The 24,295-nt window shown below is 40.1% G+C and overlaps 1 protein-coding gene across 3 annotated transcripts in view; it reads right to left on the bottom strand.

Moving 5' to 3' along the window:
- Positions 1-1,978: 1,978 nt before the first annotated feature.
- The window catches only part of ADGRL4 (adhesion G protein-coupled receptor L4), an 80,190-nt gene continuing 57,873 nt past the window's right edge, over positions 1,979-24,295 (bottom strand). For all 3 annotated transcript variants that reach the window (XM_086753127.1, XM_086753130.1, XM_086753129.1), the window contains 3 exons: positions 5,988-6,079; positions 4,229-4,397; positions 1,979-3,707 (listed from right to left, as the gene is read on the bottom strand). In XM_086753127.1, coding sequence (XP_086609253.1) covers positions 3,645-3,707; positions 4,229-4,397; positions 5,988-6,079 — 324 coding nt within the window. In that variant the 3' untranslated portion in view covers positions 1,979-3,644. The remainder of the gene's footprint in view (positions 3,708-4,228; positions 4,398-5,987; positions 6,080-24,295) is intronic.

Here is a 24,295-nt window from a genome sequence, read left to right as displayed (position 1 = left end):
ATTTCACAACACAGTAACGCTGCATGTCCTGATTGTATGAGAAAAAGGTGAAAAGAATAACACAGGCTGGAGCAGGTTGTTGGCTGGGAGCCCTTCACTAGCTCTTTTCCAAAGGAAACTAAGTTTTAACTTTTTTCATGGCTTATGTTTTGGCTTTTTAAAATCTCATTAATAAAGGTTTTAAGGTAGGAGGTAGGATTTCTGTGACTAACTGGCATCTGGCAAGAATGTGCTTCTGAACTGGGCTTTAAGGGACTGTCACAGCAAAGATACAAAAAGTGGTATTATTGGTGAGAAAAGACATGCTAGAAGTGTAGTAGCCAGAGGAATCGGCCCTGCAAATATTTGTTCATTCTAACATCAACCTGTGCAATATTGCTTTATATGGCCCTTCAATAAGATGCACAAGTTTGCAAATTCCTGGCGTCAGGGCATCACCTTGTTCTGAGTTAAAGGACTGTGACAGCTGGAGAGTGGAGGAAAGTGTGACATGAATTTGAGCAGTATTTATGGTGTTTTCAATGCCTACCTACTTTATTCCAGCAGGTAAAGAGTGCAGACGATCTATTCATCAGCACAGCTCTGGCAGACTGAACCTCCCAAAAGCTGTGATGATAATTAACTCCTAAATGTTGCGGTTTCTTTGAAATACACTTCCAATTCTTTGAGGAAATAATTATTTCAGAATAAACGAGTCTTTCTTAATCCATACCTTATTTATAATATTCTGAAGCACACCTTGAAATGCAACACTGAACACAAATGTCTCTTTGATTGGTTTAATGGAAACAATTTCTCTCTTCAGCAAGCACTTGCTTTCAGAGTGAAACCTTAACATTTTACTTTTATCTGTCTTGCCAATCATAGATTTTTTTTAATTTTTTTTTTTTTGTTCCTGCTGGCCCCACCTGGAGATGTCATATACCTGTCAAAAGCATGTAATCTGAGAAGATGCCAAGCAAAGTTTTTATTTTTCAAACCAGTCAACTAGTTACCAGTTGATCTGACAAATATGTCATAAAAATTTATTTTTGGAAAACCAGTTTATTCAGCTGACGCACAGCACTGGAGTGCAAGTTTCCTTAACAAAATCGTAAGTAGTGCCCAACTCTTATTTTTCTGATTTGATATTTCATATCACAGACTCATAGAATAATTCAGGCTGGAAGGCACCTCAGAAGGTCATCTCATCCACTTTCCAGCTCAAAGCAGGGTCAGGCACGAGATCAGGTTGCTGGGGGCTTTAGCCAGTCTTAAAAACCTCCAAAGATTTTAACAGAACCACACAACGTCACTGGGCAACTGTTTCCAATGCTTGAGTATCCTCACGGTGAAAAGGTTTTTCCTCATATCTTGCTGAAACCTTTTTTTTTTTTTTTTTTTCCCCAGTTTATGGCCATTATCTCTCCTCCTCTCCCTTTGTTAGGTTGGGGCTCATTTGACTAAGGGCTGTGAGGAAATAAAACCTTTTATTTCTCGTTAGTATTTCTGCATGCATTAAGGAGGACAATTAGAATATCCTTCAGGCTCTAAGGCAATGAATCTAAACAATTTTTTTTTCTGCTCCTTATGTGCTGTATTAAAAGATGAAAACTCATCCTTGCATGTAAGGAAAACAGAGTTTCAGTGAAGATCTGACCTAGAGACTGGACAGCACAGTTTTCCTATAAAAGATGTTCTTTCATTAAAAAAGACTATTGTAACCTAAACACTTTATGATATATTTTCTTTCCAAGGAACTTCTTCAATCTCACTGAGTATGCTGAAGTCATTATACATTTACTAGAGATGCTTCTTTGTCCAGGTAGATTTACTGTAGGTAACATTTCTGCAGGAGATTAAAAATGATGTATTAGTAGATATCCTAAAAATACTCTTTTAAGTAATATGCATCTGCATCTTCCCAAATCTGGAAGAACATATACAACAGCAAAGGAAGTACAGGAAGTAATTCAGAGTAAATAATATATAACCACGAGAATATTTACCAATGTATTTATTTAAATGAAGGGAAACATATCAAAATATGAAAGCTAAGCACTTCAGTTTATTAACATATTTTACATTTAAAGGACCAACTGAAATATTTTTTTTTTTCAGAAAAAAAAAATTCCTCTTGTGGCTTCCAAAATTTTGACAGAGACATGGAATATACTTAATGAAGCATGTCACTGCAGTGCACACAATGAAAGCCTTGTGTATATGGAAAAAAAGATAAAAACCAAACAAATTTGACCATTACCAATAAAAGATTTCCTTTAATATAAATAAAATTCAGAGTAGTGCTTTATTTTAACAGACAACACAACAATGGGATTTATTGACAACTACATATTTACAGTGCCTCACTGGTAAAAATACTGGGCTTCATCTAGAGTCCCTAGACACTTCCTGAGAAGGCAATGTGGACTGAGGATTGCTCAGTGCTTTGGATAAGCTAGGTACTAAAAGGCTGAAATTAAAGCATACTTTTAAAATAAGTAAGATGGCAAAGGTGGAACTGCTGATGCATTGTGTTTATGCCCTGATCCAGCAAAACTTGCACCTCAAGTACTCCCTTTGGTTTGCATAGATCTATGTATGCTCCTAAGGTTAAACACAGGATAAGCACTTCAAAACCAGGAGCCTCAGAGGAAGACAACTGCTTGACTCAAAGATGCTATGAGTAGAGAAAACTGCTGTAATTACAATTTTACATGGTATGGAGGCACACAACCTTGAAGGTAAATGAATATTCTTCTGCAACGGGTAATTTCTACCATTTTACTTTTAATTTGATTCTAGAAGGTCTGGATTCCAAATATCTCTATCAAGTAACAAACTTGTGAAAGCATCTACTCCTCATAGCCTCCAGAATCCTAGCACCAGTTTAGCAGATCTCAATCTTTTTGGCAATTAAATAAAACAAGAACCAGATCTTTTTCAAAGTATTCACAAAATAATCTTTCACTCTAAAATGGCTGTCCCACCATTTCTGTATCAGATCTGACCTCAGCTCTTTAGATCTAAACAGTTCTTTGGAAGTTACAAAAATAAAGAATTGATTAATATACAAATATATATTTCAAAGTGATAAGAGAATAATATTAAACAAATTCCTTTTTTAATCTACTTTAAATTAAAAGAAATGTTTTCAAAAGTCTGAGCTGAAGCAGATCTTTATCTACTGACTCTTTAATGGAACCCATTCCCTGCAGATGGCCACATACAACTTAATGTAAGAAGCTCATTCCTACAAAAAGACTGTGAACGTGTTTCCGCTAGCAAAGCAATTCATAAAATCTGCTGTGCCAGTTGGTTTTTCGTATTTTGCTTTCAAGAACTGCAGATATTTCTAATATTAGAAATAAACATGAAAAATCTTGAGTTTCTTTAGAAATTTGCTTCTTTCCCCGGTCTTCGTTAACATTTGTTTTGCAATAATCAGTTTGTTTTGTATACTGTTTGTATACAGCACAATATAAATGCTCTGCATGAATGCACAGATATGTACAAAACCAGTCAGTAATTTAGTTAAGAGATACGCCTGCTCACTAGGTCATTTCGTACTTTCACAATACCATATTTTTCTGTAATATCCGTAACAACATCATCCAGGTTGCTCCCTTCTTCCACTGAGATGCTCACGCATGTTTTCCTTCCATTTATCTCAAGCAGCCGAAACAGCAAGGAACATTTTTGAACAACCTATAATACTCTTCCTGAATCTGAAAGAAAAATATGGAATTAAAATACTAAATAGATTTATCAATAGGCCTAGATGTCTTTTAACTCATTTTGTACTACTCCTGTCACTGGATGTTTTAAGATGGGACTGCTTTAACTTTATGACAAGATACTGAAGAAAGTATCATCTCAGGACAGCGTGGGTAGCGTGAATTCTGCTACTAACTGGAAAGACTGTAAATGAGTTTTATTGCATGCATTGCGTTATTTTGTTGGGTTAATGGCACTATAACCAGTTCTACAATTAAAAAAAAACTTTTTTTTTTTTTTCCATGTTTCCTACATTGCTTTTGAAACTGGGAGGAAACTGGACAGAGGTTCTGTCTCCAGTGAAGGCAGTAGCAAAATTTCCCCTCTTCCCTCCTCTTCCCCATCAATGGCACAAGGATTTCCTCCCTTGCTCTGATAAAAGGTTTGCACCTCAAGTCCATTACATGGCTGGGCACCTGCCTGTGTAGACACCCAGGACTGAGTCACTTCCCACGAGGAATGGGACACTTACCTTCCTAGACAACACGCAAAGAAATATAAAGATGAACATCCCCTGGAATGCATTGAAGATTGTAAAAAGATACGCAGTAACCACAGATCCCTGTACGACATGGAGGACCCCGAAGATCCAGGTAGCCCCAAGGAGGAACAGGAGAGCAAGAGCACCTCGGGCACAGGATCTAGACAGGAAGGAAATATGGGGAACAAATGCGGGTGTATGCTATTTTCCTTCATTCACTGCTTTGGATGGTGGGTGCTGCCTAGGCAATTTTTGCTCAGCCGCAAAGGCCTGAGAAGTGCAAATACATGGGCTGCTCTTCAGGGTGTGCTGTAGCACTGTGGCACTAATGGGCTCACATAATCGCTGCAGAAGAGCAAGGGAGTAAAACTGAAGGGCCTTAAAACACTGGCTTCTTTTCTCTGGTGTACTGCAGCACCATATGATTTGATTTAAATCCACTGTTAGTGTAATTCCCCAAGGAAAAACATACGTCTGTTATGAAGCATTCCCCCACTTTTCCTCCCCCCCCTTATCCTCCTCAAAAAATAACCCAGAAAAATGTACAGTATGCTCTTAGGTCAGTACATGTGCATGATATCAAAGGGTTCTCAGGTTGTCTCTCAGGTTCACTGCAGAAGACGGTGGCAGTTGTAAAACTACACTTTCTTTCTTTAATTCTCCTTTTTTTTTTTTTTTCAAAACAAAAATGTTTTTAGAACACAAAACTCTCAAATAGTTCCTGGGTCAGCATATTGATGCTTTAAAATTATAGAAAGTGATTGACTATGATTTTTTTTTTCCAACATGCTCTAGAGCCCTGCTCACAGATTCAAGCAAATTACAGCATGTTGTCTTGGAAATGAAGCCCCTGATTGCTTTCTTATTCATTCTCAGCCCAGTCATTGCAGGACTTCCTTTGAACAACAGACATTTTTAGTGCTGTTCCTCTGAAAATGAATAATTTTCAACTTCATTAAAACCAGCTCACCACATGAAGCTACGAAGGGTGAGGAATAAGAGAAAGTAATCAATCAAACAATTGCTAAATCCTAACTATAAATCTAGTGCAATGCATTGAAACTGCAGGAGTGTTCCTAAGCAACACAAACAGTAAGTTGTTTTCAATGTTCCCTGTAGTACACTTCAGCTTTTCCTGCACAAACGGTTTTCAAGGTCCCTATAAATCAGTTTTAAAGAGAGTGAGTTGATGGAAAAATCATAGCAGCATGCAAAGTAAAAATCCTGGAGAGAACCCTCTCCACCCCTCCCATGCCAGAGAAGCACAATGTCCTACTATAGACTTTTTACAAATAACACGAATGACTTGATTCTCTTATCACTGAATTATTTGTTACTTCAAGGCAAATGTTTTGGCCCCAATTCAGGCATCAGTTTTGAAATCTGGTTTGGCTTGCATAGAGGCTGTGGAAAGTACTTAAGAAAAGAGGACAATTCTTCCTTAACCTTGCCATCAGGATTCACTCTCTGGTTGACAGGGGCCACTCATTGTAGTCCTCCTCCACCTCTCACACAACCCCAGTGTTACTATACAAGGTATTGCTCAGTGGGAATAAAGATTGCAGAATCTATCTCCAAAACTATATGAGGGGATAACAGAAAAAAAAAAAAAACAAACCCAAACAAATGCAATCTTTCTTTCTCTACAAATGTTCCAGAAGATTAAACTGTTATTTTTGAATGTTCATTTTAATCTCTGGCTGTATTTAAACTTACAGAAGGTAGAATTTGTATTAAATGGCAAACTTACCTTATGTTCTCATAACAACTGACTTCTGGCTTTAATATTGCAGTGTGTCGAAATACTTTATAAATAATCACTCCGAAAGCCAACAAATTAACCTGGGGGGAGTGAAGAAAGGATCTTTTAGTTCAAACCAGGATGCTTTTAAATTTCAGTAACTGTTACACATTTAAATGAAATAAGTCAGATAAAGTTTCTTTGCATGTGAAACCAACAGAATCCAGTGCCGGGAGGGGAAAAAAACCCACCCTTTTCTGATCCACTTCTATTAAAAAAATATGAGCCCTGTAATAAACATAGATCAAACAGGGCTGTAACTCTACTTTATCTCAACAGTATCACTACCAACAGTCTGCAAATGTTTATTGATTTTATTGGTAAATCTCTTCGATTTCCTGCTGAGATTTTTTTTTTCTCTAAGTAGAGATGTTTAAGAAGAGAAGAGAAGAAAAGAAAAAAAGAAAAGAAAAGAAAAGAAAAGGAAATAGAGAAAACCAAAAAGCACACCCCCCTGCCATGGATTTTCTATTGTACTGTATCGTATAGAGCTTGACAAAATGTATGTCTTTTGTTGCTGAATGACAGTAATAACATCATATGTTCTGAGGTCTTTGGGTGTGATAACTTTCAAGTGGCACAAAAAACTTTCAGGTTTACACAAAGAAAATTAAAAAAACTAAATTTGGTTGAAAGGCTCTTTGCTGCATATTCTTTCTTATATTTTATGTTTGTTTCATAGGTGAATAATTTCAGTATGTTTTTTTTTTCCTGCCTTCTTTATAACGGCATCACTTTATTTGAGTTTGAAACAGAAAAAAGCATCTAAAAGAAGAAGTTTTGCAAATGATTCTCAATTACGGTTCTGTGCCTCTGTTTGCTCGGCTAGGCTTCGCTGATCTTTCATTTAAATTTCTCCTGCATTCCTTTAACAATGTGGATGTGTTTGCTTTCTTGATTTAAAAAAAAAAATCTTATTTTGCTTTGCAGGATTTAACATCAGAACCTACTTAAAATATTTGTAAATGAACCAAATTTTAGCTGGATGTCATCCAGATAGTATTTGTAGATCTTTGGTTGTAATCCTTGGTTGGTTCCTGTGGGCTTCCAGCTGTAGAATCAATAGAATTAATGTCTTCCCCAACTTGTTTCTCCAGAAAGACTTTGTGGTTTTCCTCCCTCCTCCTTCTTCTTCTTAAAAAAAGATTCTCCAAAATGAAAACCAGAGGCTGCTGTAGGAACACAGCATCACTGTAAAAAGAATCACTTTCATTTGTTAACACTTGTTATGTATGTCCTTAGAAGATTTTTGTTGTGTCAAGGGGGGAGTATTTGATATTAAATGCAGGCTCTGTTTAATTAGCTGCATGCTCATACTTTAATACAGCATAATGTATTTACAATTTGATAAGGCAGGAGATGGAGCTGATTAGCAGTTTGGGGAATTAATCCTTCACTGAATACCTTGTACTTGCACTGATCGTGAGAGCTGTTCTGAAGCTCCTTATATTTAAAATTGTAATCTATAATATCTCCTAAACCAGCAATTTTTCAAAGTTAATTATAAGTCAGTCAGCAGTTGTGGGTAATTATATGCAGACTTACTTTTTATCTTATATTTGTTGGTGAATAATATACCAAATAACTTAGTGCACACACTGTAATCTGCATAACCTACCTAATGTATTTATTAATCTGAAAAAGGTAGGGTGAAATGTAATCAAAGCACCACGAGCACAGAGAATACACACCACTGCTTCTTCAGTAGAAGAAGTTATCGTGATAGCAAGCACAAACTACGTAACCAGCCTTTCTCTTTGCTGGCCTGTAACCAAGATCACTAATGCCAATGAGAGCCTTCCTATTGCCATTAATAGGCTCTGTAAGAAGCTCTATGGGCCAAAGCCCATTATCCTTTGGCCACAGAAACCAGCTGCAGAACGGGAGAGGTTTTGCTGAGCAAGGATGGGGCGGGCAACAGGCAGATGTGGGGCCTTGCGGCAGTGGACTCCATTTCTCTTTGTCCCAGTGGGGCTCCTTTACACAAATACTATTTACACTGTCTGTTGCACAGGATAATAGGATTTGGCCTTCTGCATTAAAGTAATACCCATTAACTATGATCTTTTCATTCATCAATCCATTCTAATGGGAATAATCTGTATGTATCGGGGGAGCGGGAGAGGTTAACGCCGGCTTCTTGGAGTCAGCTGCCAGAACACAATTATTGCACGACACGTCTCAGGTAGCCTCACAGGAGGTTGTGTTACAGGGTAATTAGGGTGAGCTTAACTTCTGAAATACCCGGTCATTTCCAAGATTTATTAAAGTCTTAAGTCAGTTTTTGCTCCATTTTGAAGCACTCCATTAATAAAAAATACCTATACCAAAGTGCATAGACTGCCTTCACACAACGTTCAGTGTCTCGAAGGCAACATACAATTTTTTTTCCTTTCAACCTATGTTAGAGCCCTCTGGCACTGCATTTTGTCCTTTGTGGGACAAAACAAGTAAGAACAAAGTAGTTGTAATTGTCCTGTGACACAGAAATTCAGAAAAACTGGAAGGAAAACAATGACATGAACTCATAGGTAAATCCAGGAGAAAAAAATAGCTAATGCAATAACATGTCAAGTGTAGCCTTTAGAGAAAACTGGTAATCTAACAAGTATCCTAAGCTTAACATCTCCTGCTTTGACCCAATGCCTTGCATGTTCTTTGCTATGAACATACCAGTAGCCTCAGCTATTTCTGGAAGATGTAAAGAAAAAAGTTCATGTTGGATAGTCTGACTGAGTAGGAATACTGAGAAGTGGGACTGAATAGGACTGAAGGAGAAATGGCCTTAATGTAACTGATATCCCCAAAGAGGCAGTCATATATCAACAAATGGGATAGGAAGTCAAGTCACCCAAAACGCCTGGCCAAAGATACAACCACTTAAGACATTTGTGTGTATATCCAAAACTGAGCTTCAAATGAGCATAAATGCAGGTAGTACGCTGTAAAAGACATCCAGAATATAGATAGGCACAAGGAAACTTGGATGCCTGAATTTTCCACCTGGGACAAACTGAAGGACTTCTGGATGAGAGACATTGAAACACCTAAAAAGGCTTCACCTGCTACTTATAACAAAATAACAAAATGTGCTTTGTACTTACTTTAGTTGTAACCGTATTGTTTTCATTTTTGTAATTAAAGTGTTATCTTTAGATATTGTTGAATAAACCTTCGATGACATTATAATTAAAGCTGCCTTAAGGTGACAGGCAAGGTGAACGAGAATGAAACGGCAAGCATAAGGCATGCTGTCTCCAGAGAGGCAGCACGCTGGAGCAGAGCGAGATGTGCAAGCAACTGTGAAACCTGGCTCAGGACAGGCTTTGCAGAGGCCGGGAAAGGGCCAGCCTGGGGACAGCTGCTGCCACGTGCCGGCTTTGGGGAGAAGTTACCTGTATAATGAGCAGAGCTATTCCGCAGCTTTGGGCAAACCCAAAGCGTGAAATGTTGCGGCATTGCCACAGTTCTATCAAGTGAATAACGACATTACAGTGTGACACGGTAAGTTCTTCTGCCTTTGTTTTCAGTGTTATTACATGGCTGAGCAGTCAAAGAAACTGCTGCATGTCCTGAGAGGGGCTTCTTGGCAAATCTAATAGGCTAAAGGGGAACTGCATTGATTCCAAGCCCAGAGCTTAATTCTTATTTATTTATTTATTTATTTATTTTTTTTATTTAACAAACTACCCCAAACTGCTATTGGGCAAACAATGCACTCAGCCCTTACTATTTCACAAAGGAAACCTCTGACTTTCTCCCTGCAAACTCAAATCTGTGAGGTGCTGAGCATCCTCAGCTCTCCCTGAGTGGGAATTAGGTTTCACTCAGAGTGCTCAGGTGCACTACAGGACTAATTTTAATAATTAATCTATTCCTCTCTTTTTTTTTTTCTTTTAAGTGGTTAATCAAAGACAAGGGCTGATATAGGAAGAGCCTCTACTCACAGCATCTTCAGGGATTCGTTTCTCCTTAAAGATATTTGTAAAAGTATTTTTAGCTTTCTTAAATTCTAGAAACATTGTGATATATTTATGAGCAAATGGCAGGAAGCTTAGAATATGTTTATGTGAAATAGACATTAAATAAGAGCAATTATTAGGATCCCACTAAATGAGGATTTTGTAGATAAAGGCAACCACATTTCTGTATCTGTATAACCCAGGATAATCTCCAAGGAGCCACATATCTGAATGAGCTGGGTTTTATTGCACACCCGTGACTGAGTTTAAAGGGAGGATAGCAAGTGTTTAGTACATCTCTCTTGGGGAGATCATCTGTGTGTGAAGGGTCACAAGGATTTAGGACTTTGGTGTGACTTCTGGCCTCATTAAACCAACGACAGAACTCATGTTAACTGCCAAACTTCCATTGCCTCCGGTGTTGTCAAGGCTTTACCTCTGCACATCATAGAAAGCAGCAGTCTCAAGGGATTCCTGGGCAGCAGTGGACATTGCTGTGGGTTTCACTCTGCAGGTTAGCACTTGCATGTGTCCCGGAGGCACACTGCGGTACAGAGCAGGATAGTGAGGATAGTGACACTTTACTGCAGTTGTGTTTTGGGGATCTCCATGGTACAGTTCCCATGTTCACAACTGTGGTGTTGGTGGGTAGGATAAAGCAGGCACACAAGGAAGAGTTCAGAGCCATCTGGAGCAGTACAAGTCCTAGGATCAGATCTAACCCACAGCCACAGCATCGGTTTGGATAATTTCCTCTTGTAAAGAACCTCACAGGAGAGAAAAAGCAATTGCAAATTCAAAGATTTCCTGGTGCTTTCCTAATCATCTTGTCAACAATAAGGAGGTTTTGCCAAAGGAAGTAGACTGAGGAGCTCTGTTCAATCACATGTATTTTAGGACAGGATGGAAAAAACTATGTGGTGTTAACCTACCTCTGCCTAGAGCTAGGATGGCTCTGGAAATCTATTTGCAGATCCCTTCCTCGCCTCTGTCTCAATACTACCATGACTAATTGAACCGAATACTTCTGCATAGGCTTCTGTAATGAAGGAAAACTGTCCAACAGTGGGCAGGGGTGGTGCAAGTTACTGCTGCTTTGGTTTCTACTCCCAGCAGTTCTGCGACCACCACAGCAGAATGTCACCCATCCACAGCTTGTAGAAAAGAATAAGAGTTGTATGCACATCAAGACATAATAATATTTACTCGATTCTTTTTCCTAAGATGAAGATCCAGAAGAGCACTGAGAAGCAATCTCATCTATTGTCTAAGCAAATTACAAACTTCCCTCTTAATTACTAACTGTATTTTGCAAACTAAATGATAATATAAAAATGAGCACGTAGGTCCTAAAATGCTAAATGTTCCAAGCTGTTGGAGTTCTGCTAATAGCACATTGCTTAGCAACTGCTATATTTAAAATAGGTCCTTAATTCCACTGTTAAATGTACGTATTTTACATACTGGAAGAGTAACATAGTGTTCTATCATCAAGTAAATATGATGTTAGTGCTTCACACTGCATGAAGCTCTCTCTGTGTAGGTGCGGAATGATAGTTATTTTTAGCTGAGCACTGAATAGTATGAAATACACAAAATTTAATAAAGCATGCAAAACATCTGCCTGCAAATAAAAATATTTGCACTCATGTTGAAGAGTTGTAGTTTTTTTCATAATTAATTACAATTAAATTGTAAGATATCTAGTGAAGTGATATATCATCATTTTACCCCATCAAGGTAGCTGACAGCTGTCAAATTTGGCAACTAAGAAATCTTTTTTTTCCTTCCTCTCCCCTTCCCTTTTTTTAAGCAAGACAAAAGAGCACTTGAGACCTCAGAGGGAAGCGGTCCATCTTTCATGGCAGTAGCTCAGTGAGTATCTGGACATCTGATAAAATGAAACAGATCAGGATGAGAGGCATTCAAGAAAATTTTGTCCAGTACTTTTTTTTTTGTTGAAAAATGTCAGTTCATTAGTATGAAAAGACATTTACTGTTTTAGTCTATGCTTTCCCCAGAAAAGGCTTCCTGACTAGGGTAGCTTTTCTCATTAAAACCAGAAAGGACACTCCTGAACAATGAAAATCCCTGTGGACAGGGCATTTATCCAGGATGTTGGAGATATGGGCACAATTTTCTGCTGCACTTAATATTCAGACTAGGCTATGACCCTTAGTTTCTCCAGCCTCTGTACCAGCTATTCCCTGCTATTGCTCTGTCAGCCCTGCTGGATCTATTCCATGCCATATAAATAATTAAATATTCACTGGAGCAGGGAGACCTGGATCTCCTTCATCCCCTAGTTCCTCATCCAGGACTATCCAAAGATAGCTCTTCTTTTTAACAGAGGAGTAATTGTTTAATATGAAACTGAGTTTTTGAGGCTATTTCTAATACACATGTATTTATAGAATGAAAAAGGAATCGGTAATATCATATATGATATCCTTGTGTAAAAGATACTCTCCAGTCTTTCAAAAGTTATTAAAACACTTTAAATACCAGTCTTTTAAGGCTCTCTGGTGTTACAAAGAAAAGAAGCTATAAGAAAGAGGCAGCTAATTCTAAAGATTCAGACATACTAGTTCTGATTCAGCCTGAGCACTTTACATTCAAACTTCAAAAACGAACCCCCCAAATCATTCCCTTTTCCTTTCTTCATCTCTGTCTCAATAATTGATGAAACCATCTATATGCTGATGTCAGATCTCACAAAAAAGAATGAGAAAATTCCTCCTGCTGCTCTCTTAGGCATATACTTGAATTTTTTACATATATCATATTGAATTTGGCTCTTTCAAAAAATGTCTGAAGTTCAGAGCAGCTGTGTCTGTATCAGTCTTTACAATGACCCTCATTATGAGTGTTTGAATTAATGAGCTTGTGATGGTCTGGATTCTGCCACAGAGAGCAATACATTTCTGTCTCTCTGGCTGTATGGCTAATGGCTGGGTAAAATGACAACATTCAGTGCGTCATCGTTATTTCAGTCAGGGGAGAATGGAATTAAGCTATTAACAATACAACAGTTTAAGCTTCAAAATGAAAATGTATGCCATATTAATTGCATAAAATTGGACACAAGCTGGCAGTCAAACAGTCTGGGTTTGTCTCCTGACTGATTTATCTCATTCTCACGTCCCCAGTGAATATACCTTCTCGAAAGCTTTAGGTATACAGCAGTAGATTATCAGAGAGTAGAAAATGCAACAAAACCATTAACAACTCCCCTTTAGGCTATATTTTTGGGAAATATTTTCAAGAATGCAGGATTTTTATGATTCTAAGATTTTAATACTTTCACTTGTTTTAAAAGTTAAAACATATCTAAATGAGTTTGTTTCAAACTCTGTCTCAGGAAATACATAATTTTCGCATAGGGTTACTCTTCATATCTGAATATTTCAAAGCTGTTCTTTTACACACCTCAAGCTGTAGATTTAGACTCAGTTAAGTGTTTCCTTTATATTTTTAGAACACTATGGGAAGCTGCAAATAAATAAATAGATGGGGTTTCTATATTTTTCATTGGAGTAAACAGCTTCTCAGACTTCTGTATTCAATGTTGTTTCTTATTGGATTGCAAAAGCTAAACACATACTGATGTAAATATTTTTATTTAACCTCAGTTCTGCACGCAAGGGCAGGAAAGATGAACCAAGAGAACTTTGTCTAACTTCAGCCATAATGTTAGTTCAGCTCCATCCAGTGGTAGGACTGGGGTCTATCTTGCTTGCAGTATAATTAATTAATAGATTTACTCTTCCTCTTTTCTAAGAAGCTTTTGAGAAAGTGTATTTACTTGGGAGTTGATAATGACATAAATCGGGCTGTTTAGTGAACTGTTTCCAGGTGCATCAAAGACTTCACACTACATGTTATACCTTCTCCTATGGTATAAATGCAAATCTGTCTTACGCTGCATCTGGAGCCTTATGCAGGAGCCCTGCAGAAGTATTTTTACCTGGCAAAGAGAAGTGAAATTATTGTGTATTGTCTTTGAGCACAATTAGCTTCAGTGAATGGATGAACTACCAGGAGCGTGACTGAGATGTTGAGTCTGAAAACAGGCTGTATTTGCTATTTTGGAGGTGTGAATAGTTGGTAGAAAGATGTCCATGCCTTCCACAGTCTGCCAAAACCTCTAACAGATGCGGCCCTTTGCTTTTTAGAAATATTAATCATTCTGCTGTGGATGTGGTCACAAAATCCCATGCTGTGGCTTACGATCTTACGCAAAGCCACAAAGAGCTGTTTCAATGACCAAGTGAGATTTCCAGAGTGTTCACATGCAATTACTCCTGTGAATTTGAATTTTCTTCTCTAGATGCCTGCAAGTGATGAATCAAAGGGGCAGTGGAATAGCAGAAGAAAATGTGATTTGAGTAGGAAGATATGTAGTGTGGATGTAGTAATTTTGTAATTACTAAGAAAGTCCAAAAAGACATAATCAGCCTTGTCTATCTATCAAAGGCAAACCTATGGTGTCCTTTTAGTTAACAATTTAGGGTAAGCATATGTGTTTATAGTAACTATGCTTATAGCAAGGCAATGTAAAGAATCACCAAATGAATATTAAGCAATTAAAAAAAAACCAAACAAAAACCAAACTGATTCACAGAATCACAGAATTATCAAGATTGGAAAAGATCTAAAAGATCATCCAGTCCAACCATCACCAATACTTCTCAGCTAAATCATATCCCTCAACACAACATCCAAACGTTTCTTGAACACCCCCATGGTCGGTGACTCCACCACCTTCCTGGGCAGTGCATTCCAGTGCCTGACTACCCTTTCCGAGAAGTAATATTTCCTAATGTCCAGCCTGAATCTCCCCTGGCGCAGCTTGAAACCATTGCCTCTAGTTCTATCACTGTCTACACGAGAGAAAAGGCCGACCCCTAGCTCACTACAACCTCCCTTCAGGAAGTTATAGAGAGCTATAAGGTCTCCCCTGAGCCTCCTCTTCTCCAGACTGAACAATCCCAGCTCCCTCAGCCGCTCCTCATAAGGCCTGTGCTCCAGACCCCTCACCAGCTTCGTAGCCCTCCTCTGAACATGTTCCAGGGCCTCAATGTCTTTCTTGCAGTGAGGGGCCCAAAACTGAACACAGTACTCGAGGTGCGGCCTCACCAGTGCCGAGTACAGGGGGACAATTACCTCCCTGTTCCTGCTAGTAACACTGTTTTTGATGCAAGCCAGGATGCCGTTGGCCTTCTTGGCCACCCGGGCACACTGTCGGCTCATGCTCAGCCCAGCATCAATCGGTGCCCCCAGGTCCGTTTCCTCCACACAGTCCTCCAGCCACTCCGCCCCAAGCCTATAGCGCTGCCTGAGGTTGTTGTGGCCGAAGTGCAGGACTCGGCATTTGGTCTTGTTGAACCTCATCCCATTGGCTTCAGCCCAGCTCTCCAGCCTGTCCAGATCCCTCTGTAGGGCCTCGCTACCCCCAGGCAGATCCACACTCCCAGCCAATTTGGTGTCATCTGCGAACTTACTGAGGGTGCACTCAATGCCCTCATCCAGATAATCAATAAAGATATTGAAGAGGACAGGCCCCAGCACCGACCCCTGGGGAACACCACTTGTGACTGGTAGCCAGCTGGATTTAACTCCATTCACCACCACTCTCTGAGCCCGGCCCTCCAGCCAGCTCCTTACCCAGCCAAGAGTGTACCCATCCAAGCCATGGGCTGCCAGCTTCTGCAGGAGAATACCGTGGGAGACAGTGTCAAAGGCTTTGCTGAAGTCTAGGTAGACCACATCAACAGCCTTTCCCTCATCCAGCAGATGGGTCACTTGATCATAAAAGGAGATCAGGTTGGTCAAACAGGACCTGCCCTTCATGAACCCATGCTGGCTAGGCCTGATCCCCCAGCCATCCCGCACATGCCGCATGATCTCCCTCAAGACTATCTGTTCCATAACCTTCCCTGTAACTGAGGTCAGGCTAACAGGCCTGTAGTTCCCCAGATCCTCCTTACAACCTTTCTTGTAAATGGAAGTCACGCTGGCAATCCTCCAGTCTTCCGGGACCTCACCCGTCAACAAGGAGCGCTGATAGATGATGGAAAGCGGCTCGGCTATCACCTCCGCCAGTTCCCTCAGCACTCTTGGGTGGATCTCATCCGGCCCCATGGACTTGTGGCAGTCCAGTTGGAGTAGTAAGTCTCTGACCGTTTCTTCCAGAATCACAGGGGGGTTAGCGTGCTCCCCAGCCGAGACTACCAGGTCAGAGAGAGGAGTACCCTGAGGATAACTGGTCTGACCTTTAAAGACAGACGTAAAGAAGGCATTCAGAACCTCCGCCTTTTCCTTATCCTCAGTGGTCACATTCCCAGCCTCATCCAGCAAAGAGTGGATAGTCTCCTTTGTCCTCCTCTTACTGTTAATGTATTTATAAAAGAGTTTCTTATTCCTTTTCACCCCAGTGGCCAGGTTAAATTCAAGCTGGGCTTTTGCCTTTCTGATTTCACCTCTACACATCCTAACGACTTCCTTGTATTCATTCTCAGTTGCCCGTCCCTCCTTCCACAGGCGGTAGATTCTCTTTTTCTCCCAGGGCCTCAAGAACAGCTCCCTATTCATCCACGCCAGTCTTCTTCCCTGCCGGCTCATTTTGCGGCTCAGGGGGACCGCCTGCTCCTGCGCCCTTAAGACTCCCTTCTTGAAGAGCAACCAGCTCTCTTGGACCCCTTTGTTTGCTAAGACTGAATGCCAGGGGACTCCCCCTACTAGTCTCTTGAACAATTCAAAGTCCGCCCTCCGGAAGTCCGAGGTAGCAGTTTTACTATTCCCCCCCTCCAAGCTCCACCATGAATTGAGAAATTTATCATTTCATGGTCACTCTGTCCAAGGCAGCCCCCAACCTCCACATCTCCCATCAGACCTTCCCTGTTTGCGAACAGCAGGTCTAGAGGGGCAGTTCCTCTCGTGGGCTCTCTGACCAACTGCATTAGGAAGGCATCCTCTATGCACTCCAAAAACCTCCTAGACTGCTTCTTCTGTGCTGTGCTGTACTCCCAGCATATGTCAGGGAAGTTGAAGTCCCCCATGAGGACAAGGGCTGACGACCGTGCAGCTCGTGCCAGCTGCTTGTAGAATACCTCATCTGTCTCTTCATCCTGGTTTGGCGGTCTATAACAGACGCCCACCAGGATGTCTGCCTTGTCAGCCCTTCCTCTGATCTTTACCCATAGGGATTCAATGTTATCATCCCCAGTCACAATCTCAGTAGCAGAAAAGGATTCCCTAACGTAGAGAGCCACACCACCACCCCTCCTTCCTTGCCTCTCCCTCCTGAAGAGTTTGTAGCCATCCATTGCAGTGCTCCAGTCATGGAAGCAATCCCACCACGTTTCTGTTATGGCAACTAAGTCATAGTTTGCCTGCTGCACTATGGCTTCCAACTCTTCTTGCTTGTTCCCCATGCTGCATGCATTAGTGTAGACGCACCTCAGCTGAGCCCCTCGCCTCTCTCCTAATCCCAATACCACTTTCCCAGGCCGATCTCTAGCAGGCCTGGCTTTATCCCCTTCCCCCTTCCTATCTAGTTTAAAGCTCTCTCTATAAGTCCCGCCAGCTCCTGGGCAAGTATCCATTTCCCTTTTGGAGACAGGCAATTCCCATCGGCCGACCTCAGGCCAGGTGCCGAGTAGACCGCCCCGTGATCAAAGAATCCAAAATTTTTGCGTTTGCACCAGCCTCTCAGCCATGCATTTATAAGATGGCTTTTTCTGCTTATCTTAGTGTTTGTCCCTGCCACCAAAGGAATACTGGCAAACACTACTTGCATGCCCGCTCCATCAACTAACTTCACCAGCCTCCTAAAATCATGTTTTATAATCCTCAGGCTTCTATCAGCAATCCCATCGCTGCCAGCCTGAACTATCAATAAAGGGTAATAATCAGAGGGGCGGATAAGGCTGGGGAGTTTTCTAGAAATATCCCTGACCCGGGCCGCAGGAAGGCAGCACACCTCCCTATGGGTAGGGTCAGGCCGACATATTGGACCCTCTGTTCCTCTCAGAAGAGAGTCGCCCACAACTATCACCCTCCTTCTGACATTGTGTGGCTTTCCTGAAAATAAATCCACTGAGGCTTAATATACATGGATCCATTACAATACTGAGCAATTTATCTTGCTGGAAAAGAAGGAGGATGCCTGGGACATTAACCTGCACTGAGCTGTGAGACGTCTCAGGAAATCTGCAGAGCCAGCTGGGACCTGCGGGTGCTCTTCCCCTTGGCACCCACTGCACTCCACACCTGCTGTGTCTGTCTGCTTCCCTCTTGATGACAGAGGACATGCTGGAGTTTTCAATTTTAATGTCCTTTCAGTGAATCTGAGGGAGAACTTCTTCACATGCTTTTTCTCATAACACTACTAGCTAAGGTGATTTTTTTTTTTAAGAAAACTCTTTTATATGGAACATCCTTCAAGGATCTTTGAGTCTTACATGACAAATTTGTTCCTATCTAACAACATAAGAGCAAGTAATTTTCATGTTGCAAACTAATGGCCGCAGCCTCCTTTTCCAAGTGTTTCCACGGACTTTAGAACAGTGGCTTTAATGACAAAGGGAAGGAAGAAAAAACCTTAATTCCATGTGAAAACCCTGGTCTTGCTGAGAAACTGCATCCATTGGGTATGGCAGTATGAAAGCTGTGGCTTGGAGATTAAAGCTGGTCCTGTCCACTGAACAGGGCAAGTACTTTCCGACTCAGTGATTATTTAGCACAGCAGGTATTGTTGCTGAACAACACTGAGGTTCGAACTGATCTGTTTCAACCAAAGGTGCAGACTCAGTCTTCAATGCCACTATATAATTAATTATTTCCACTTTATCCACAATGGCATAAAAAATGCAACAGAGACACCTTTAACTGAAGCTGCAGAGGGGCTAATGAAAAGGGGACTATTATTCTTTCGTAAAGAATAATAAAGCCATTGCTAGTCCCTGTAGGAAATTTATTTCCACTAAAAAGGCAGACTGAGGAACAAGAGTAGATATAAAAAAAAATGTTTAAACCAGCTGTTTTCTGAAAAACATACAGTAAATGGTACAGAGTATTCTTTTCTCATCTGTCTAAGAAACATAACTGAGCATTTATCACAAATAACCCTTTGGAAAAAACCCATAGAATTTTCCAAAGCATAAATATCCACTAAAAAAATGTGTGAGATGGTGGAATGGTTTGTTGTGACAAAGATCAGAGGTCAGGGAACTTTTTTGATAGCAATCTTTAGGATACCAAGAAATATTAAGAATAATGAACATGAGCTGCTCCACTAAAGAACAGAAATAATAATGTGAAGAAGCCCGAAGAGGCAGTGTACTTGATTACACCAGTGTGGTGCAATTGACCTCAGAGGGGCTGCTCCCCTCGCCTTTTTTTTTTTGTTTTAAATGGGAGCAATGGCCTGTCAGATCGTACCCAATACTGAAGGCTGGAAAAATGTAAAACGTAAACTCTTTGAATATTTACTTTTCTACAAGAAAGATGTTCAGATTGAATGGCCTAGATTAGAGTATTAAGTACATGGGATTTGTCAGTATATGAGAAAACAGCAGAGTAATGGATTTGTCAGGAAATTTTTCTGCATTGATTGCAGCAGTATTACTAATCCTGAGTCAACCTAAATGTACAGAACTGAATAAGTATTAAAGCCATCCAATAAGATTTGATGAATGCACTATTCCATTAATTTTACCTTTTTTGTTGAATAAATTATTTGACAACTAATGGTAAAATTAATCAAATAAATTATCTGATGAATATATTTTTTAAGTAATCGACTAGCTCTAATGAATATGCAGGCAGTTCCTTAATGAAAAGCATTACTCTACTGTTAGCCTGCTTTCATCACTCATATGTCACTTTTTTTTTGTATTTTGCAACTGCAGTCTGTGTATTTTATTCATTTACTCATTCATTTATACATGGAAAGTTCAAAACCATATGATTAATCAATCACTGAAATTCATAGAATATTTTTGCTTTACAGTTGATTACTCATTATATTTATTACATGCAGGAATGCTTAATAAAAAGAACTTGGCTTTTTAGAGGATACCTCTCCCAAGAACTATTCTTGCCTTGTATGTTCCAAGCCATGTTTACAAGAACGCTCTGAAAATTGCAAGGTCCATTTATAAGCCATTTTTGTAGTTGCAAACATTACAATTACCAAGTGTTTCAAGAAACTAGAGTTTGAAGCCAAGCCAGACACCTTCAAGGTCCCTGAAAACACACATTAGAGGAGAAAAAGAAGGAAGAGCATATAGGAGCCACCTCCTCACTGCACAGCACTAGGATGTTTGGATAAAAGTCACAGAATTATTTGGATGATGTTCGATTTTGGAAATGTTCCAACCTGAAAGAGCAAGTCTGAATTTTGTTATTACAGAGGTGATCTCAACAAATGATACTGATAGATCTACACTGTTAAATGTGAAATTGCACCTGTTAATGTTACAACATGCCACACTTCTGGGTCCTGGTTTCTCACGGAGGTATGCCTATTTATTGTGGCAGCAACAGTGGGTACAACAGTCAAGCCTGCACAACTCTGTCAATAGGGCAAAGGTGCAAATCATGTTATCATGGTGACTTGCTGCACAAAGCTTGACTGAACAGACTTAATGGGAGAAGGATGTGGAAGAGAGGTATATTAGAAGAGCTGCCTATAGCTGCAGTTGGTGTAGCAGCAATTCTCTTCCAAATTGTCCTTTTAATGTGTTGTAGACTTTCATAAGTATAGTATTAATAGTCTCTGCCAAAGCTTTCCAAATGTTGTCATTTCTACTGTCAGTTGGATGGCTAATACATAGCTATCCCTCACAATAGGTACAAGTGGAGGGACTTATCCTGTGTCCACAGAGTTTAAAACATGAAGTTTCCAAAAATATCAATGATGCAGAATAAAGCCCTTATATAGGCCTGCTCCCTCTCAACACAGAGTGAACTGTCATGTCAGAGGTGGGGAAAGTCATGTAGAAGTCCTCCACAATGGGAAGGAGTGTGTTCTTGGCTGACGTTACCTGCTCATCAAAACTGCAGCCACATTAGCCTGCAGACACATAGTTATTTCCATTTGACACACTTTTTACTACAGGGAGATTATTATTGTAAGAATGTATTACAAAAGAAAATAAAATGTTCTAGGGATTTTTTTTCATTTTCATACCTTTTATCTCTGAGCTTGTATTTGTATTTGCCTCAATCAGGCACGGGTTGTGGTGTCTGTAAATGTTTGTCCCTTAAAGCTTGTGATAAACTCACTTTTCTATTAAAAAGTTTAAATACTTGTTATAAATATTTTCTCCATACTTGTATGCCTTGATCTAATCTACTGCATAGTTTTAGCTAAAATGGTTGTGGTTCTAAAGATTACAAGTATTAGGAGGAAGAAATAAGTTGTAGAAATTATCTTCAGCTTGCAGCTTGCTTTACAAAGGTTTAAAATGCCCTTTCTTTGCTAACTCCATCTAAAGAGCTTCTGACCCACTCCTTTTCATGTACAGTCACCAATCTAATAACAATAATAATAATTTTTAGATGGGATCAATAAGGCTATTTCTTTGCACTTAAGAATTCTAGTAGAATCTTAATAAGCAAACACCTTCAGAAGCAGTGTTACTGCTTAGGCAATCAGAGGAGAAATTAGTTTGTACACCTGATAAAAACTTGAGCTCCCTATGCTTCACTATTACTGCAGGTTTAAAGCCCAAGGATGTGTTTGAAACAATGTGCCCTGAGACAGAAAATTCATTGGTACAGAACCGGTTCTGTTCTTCATAATTTACATGCTGTCTCAAAGGCATATTACAGCATAATCCAAACCACAAATCTCCTGGGTCCCCATTCACAGAAACTGAAAGCACCATTTGGGTACACGGGCATTTGTGCTGACAATGAGTTTAATGTTTTTCTACAAGAATCAGAATTGTGGTGAGTGGCTCTCCTGAGACTGGGTATCTAAACTCTCCAGGCTATCTTGGAAAACTTGCAAACTCAATGCTATTAGTAGATGAAGCTCAGGATTAAAGGTAAACATGAAGCTGCCAGATTTTGTCGATTTTATGAGGGTTGTGATGCTCTATCTGGTTACCCCAGAACAAAAATAACATTTCGTTTTCAGAATCCTTAATTAGTAATTTTTTTTTTCTGTAATTAGCTGTAGGAAGAATGGAAATCTTGAAAAGAGACTGGTTTCTGTAATTAAAAGGACTTCATGAATGGCACTACTTTGGGAAGTTTAATCTTTGTCACGGTGGTGCCCATGCAGTATGCTCAACAGGAAGACAAGACAACGGAAACAGAATTACCACCACCACCATTTCTTTCACAAAGCAGGCATCCAACACTGACTTGATCTTCTGCACTCAGTGCCTATTTTCATAAGGTGTTCCATATTTTCCTTAGACAATAACCTGGATAAAGTGTGAGCAAATTACATATCTCCCTGCACTCTTTGAAAACATCCCTTTTGCAGTTCAGGCTTCAATTTGCTATCACCCCGTCAAATAAGCTGTCCAAATGCTCAAAAAAATCACGCAGCAGATGAAGCAGCTTGCTGAAAGTAGGTTGCCTTTCTTCCCAGGTCTAGTAGTGCATGATTACAAATAGACAATAATATAGGTATGTGAATACTGTGAAAAAAAGTTATCACAAAATACTTCCATAACACACAGAAAATAGCAAGACAACCACAGGGCTATTTGCTGTCCAGCTACAGCTCCTTCGTGTGGCTTGACTTAGGCAAAGGAGTGGGAGGGAAAAAAGAAACTGTTTGGCTGCTATCCTCATCCATAGGAGGGCTACATTGGTGCATAGGGTCTGTATCAATTTCTGTCTCCTCCCTTTTCTCTTTTAATTCACAAGAACTGCTGGAAGATCAGCTATGCGTCTCAGAGCCCAGCTTGCAGTGTTTGCCTCCACAGCCAGCTAGACTGATACCAAAACCTCTGCAGACCTCTCTGCCTCCATACTGTGTACCAAAGATCCCACGTCAGGCACAGCTCAACTGGGGCTGAAAACAAGGTTACACATGCATACATTTGGGGTATTTTGTCTAGGTTGATAATGCAGTTTCCTGATGCTAACAGTGCAGTTGTACATGACTGCCCAAAAATCTTCAGCTGAAGGCAGATGAGGAACAAGAATGAGAGGCAACAACCACAAAAAATACCAACCCTTCTGCCTTCAGGGAAGAAAGAGATAAGGTCCAAAGAGGAAATAGGAAATTCTCAGCATAAACCTAAGAATTGTAAGGATTTCCTAGCAAAGGATGGTCTCTCCCCATGATTTTGTTTTACTCTGGTAACTTGCCAGCCATCAGGGCCATCTGACCGTAGAAGCACTGAGCCAAGGGAGGTTACGGTGCCTTACCTCTCTCAAAGTCTGCTGTGCTCACCAGGAGGGCGAGATGGGGAGACATCACCCTGCAATTGCATCTGGCAGGTTGCTCCCAGCCTATCCCCCAATCTACAGTAGGAATTTGGGGTGGAATTTGACCAGAATTATACCTGACACTTTATTCAGCTTTGAGATACGTATATATATTCAGCTACCTCACATATATCACCAAATTGCTTAAAAATAACAAAGGGTTATAACTGACTTGACCATGGATGTCATGAGGCCTCACCACTGTACCTTTTCCTCCCGTTAGCTCCGGCTATCGCCACGTCACTGTCAACCCAGTCATACACAATAATGCCCCATTACAGTTGGAATTGTTTGTTAAACTTCATAGCACTTAGAAATGCTTCTGAGGCACCAAAAATGTTTCAATTCAGAATGGAACATATAATACCTGCCAAATTTGCAGGTTTGAAACCACTTCCAATAAGAATTAAAAAGGCCCTCTTCTCAGCTGAAATAGGGCTATCAATGCTCGACTTGTCTGCCCGTGGGAAATAGCGGGTTCTTTTCTCTGACGTCGCAATTTAGTTTAAAATAGCTTTGATGATGACAGGGTACAAGCGAGTGATAAAACCATAAAGATGACAGTCTAATCTTACAAAGATGACCGATCATTGATAAGAGATTAAGTCACACAACATTTGAAAAACCAGATTATCTGTCTGCTAGGGTAGTGTCTGTGTACACCTCCTGCTGAGCCATGCTGAGATGCCAACAACATACAAAGATGGTATGTCTTAAAACAGAAATGCTTCACAGAATTTTGCAAACCATTGGGTTAAAAGAAAGCAAGCAAGTAAGAAAAAAAGATCTCATTTTCAGCTTTTTTTTTTGGTCAAACTTTCGTTCTTCAGGCTA

Source organism: Chlamydotis macqueenii, chromosome 8 (genome assembly GCF_036417535.1).
Source record: "Chlamydotis macqueenii isolate bChlMac1 chromosome 8, bChlMac1.mat, whole genome shotgun sequence".
In the NCBI taxonomy this organism is placed as follows: Eukaryota; Metazoa; Chordata; class Aves; order Otidiformes; family Otididae; genus Chlamydotis; species Chlamydotis macqueenii.
Note: the sequence above shows the minus strand (reverse complement) of the source record. Positions and strands in the feature narration are given on the sequence as shown.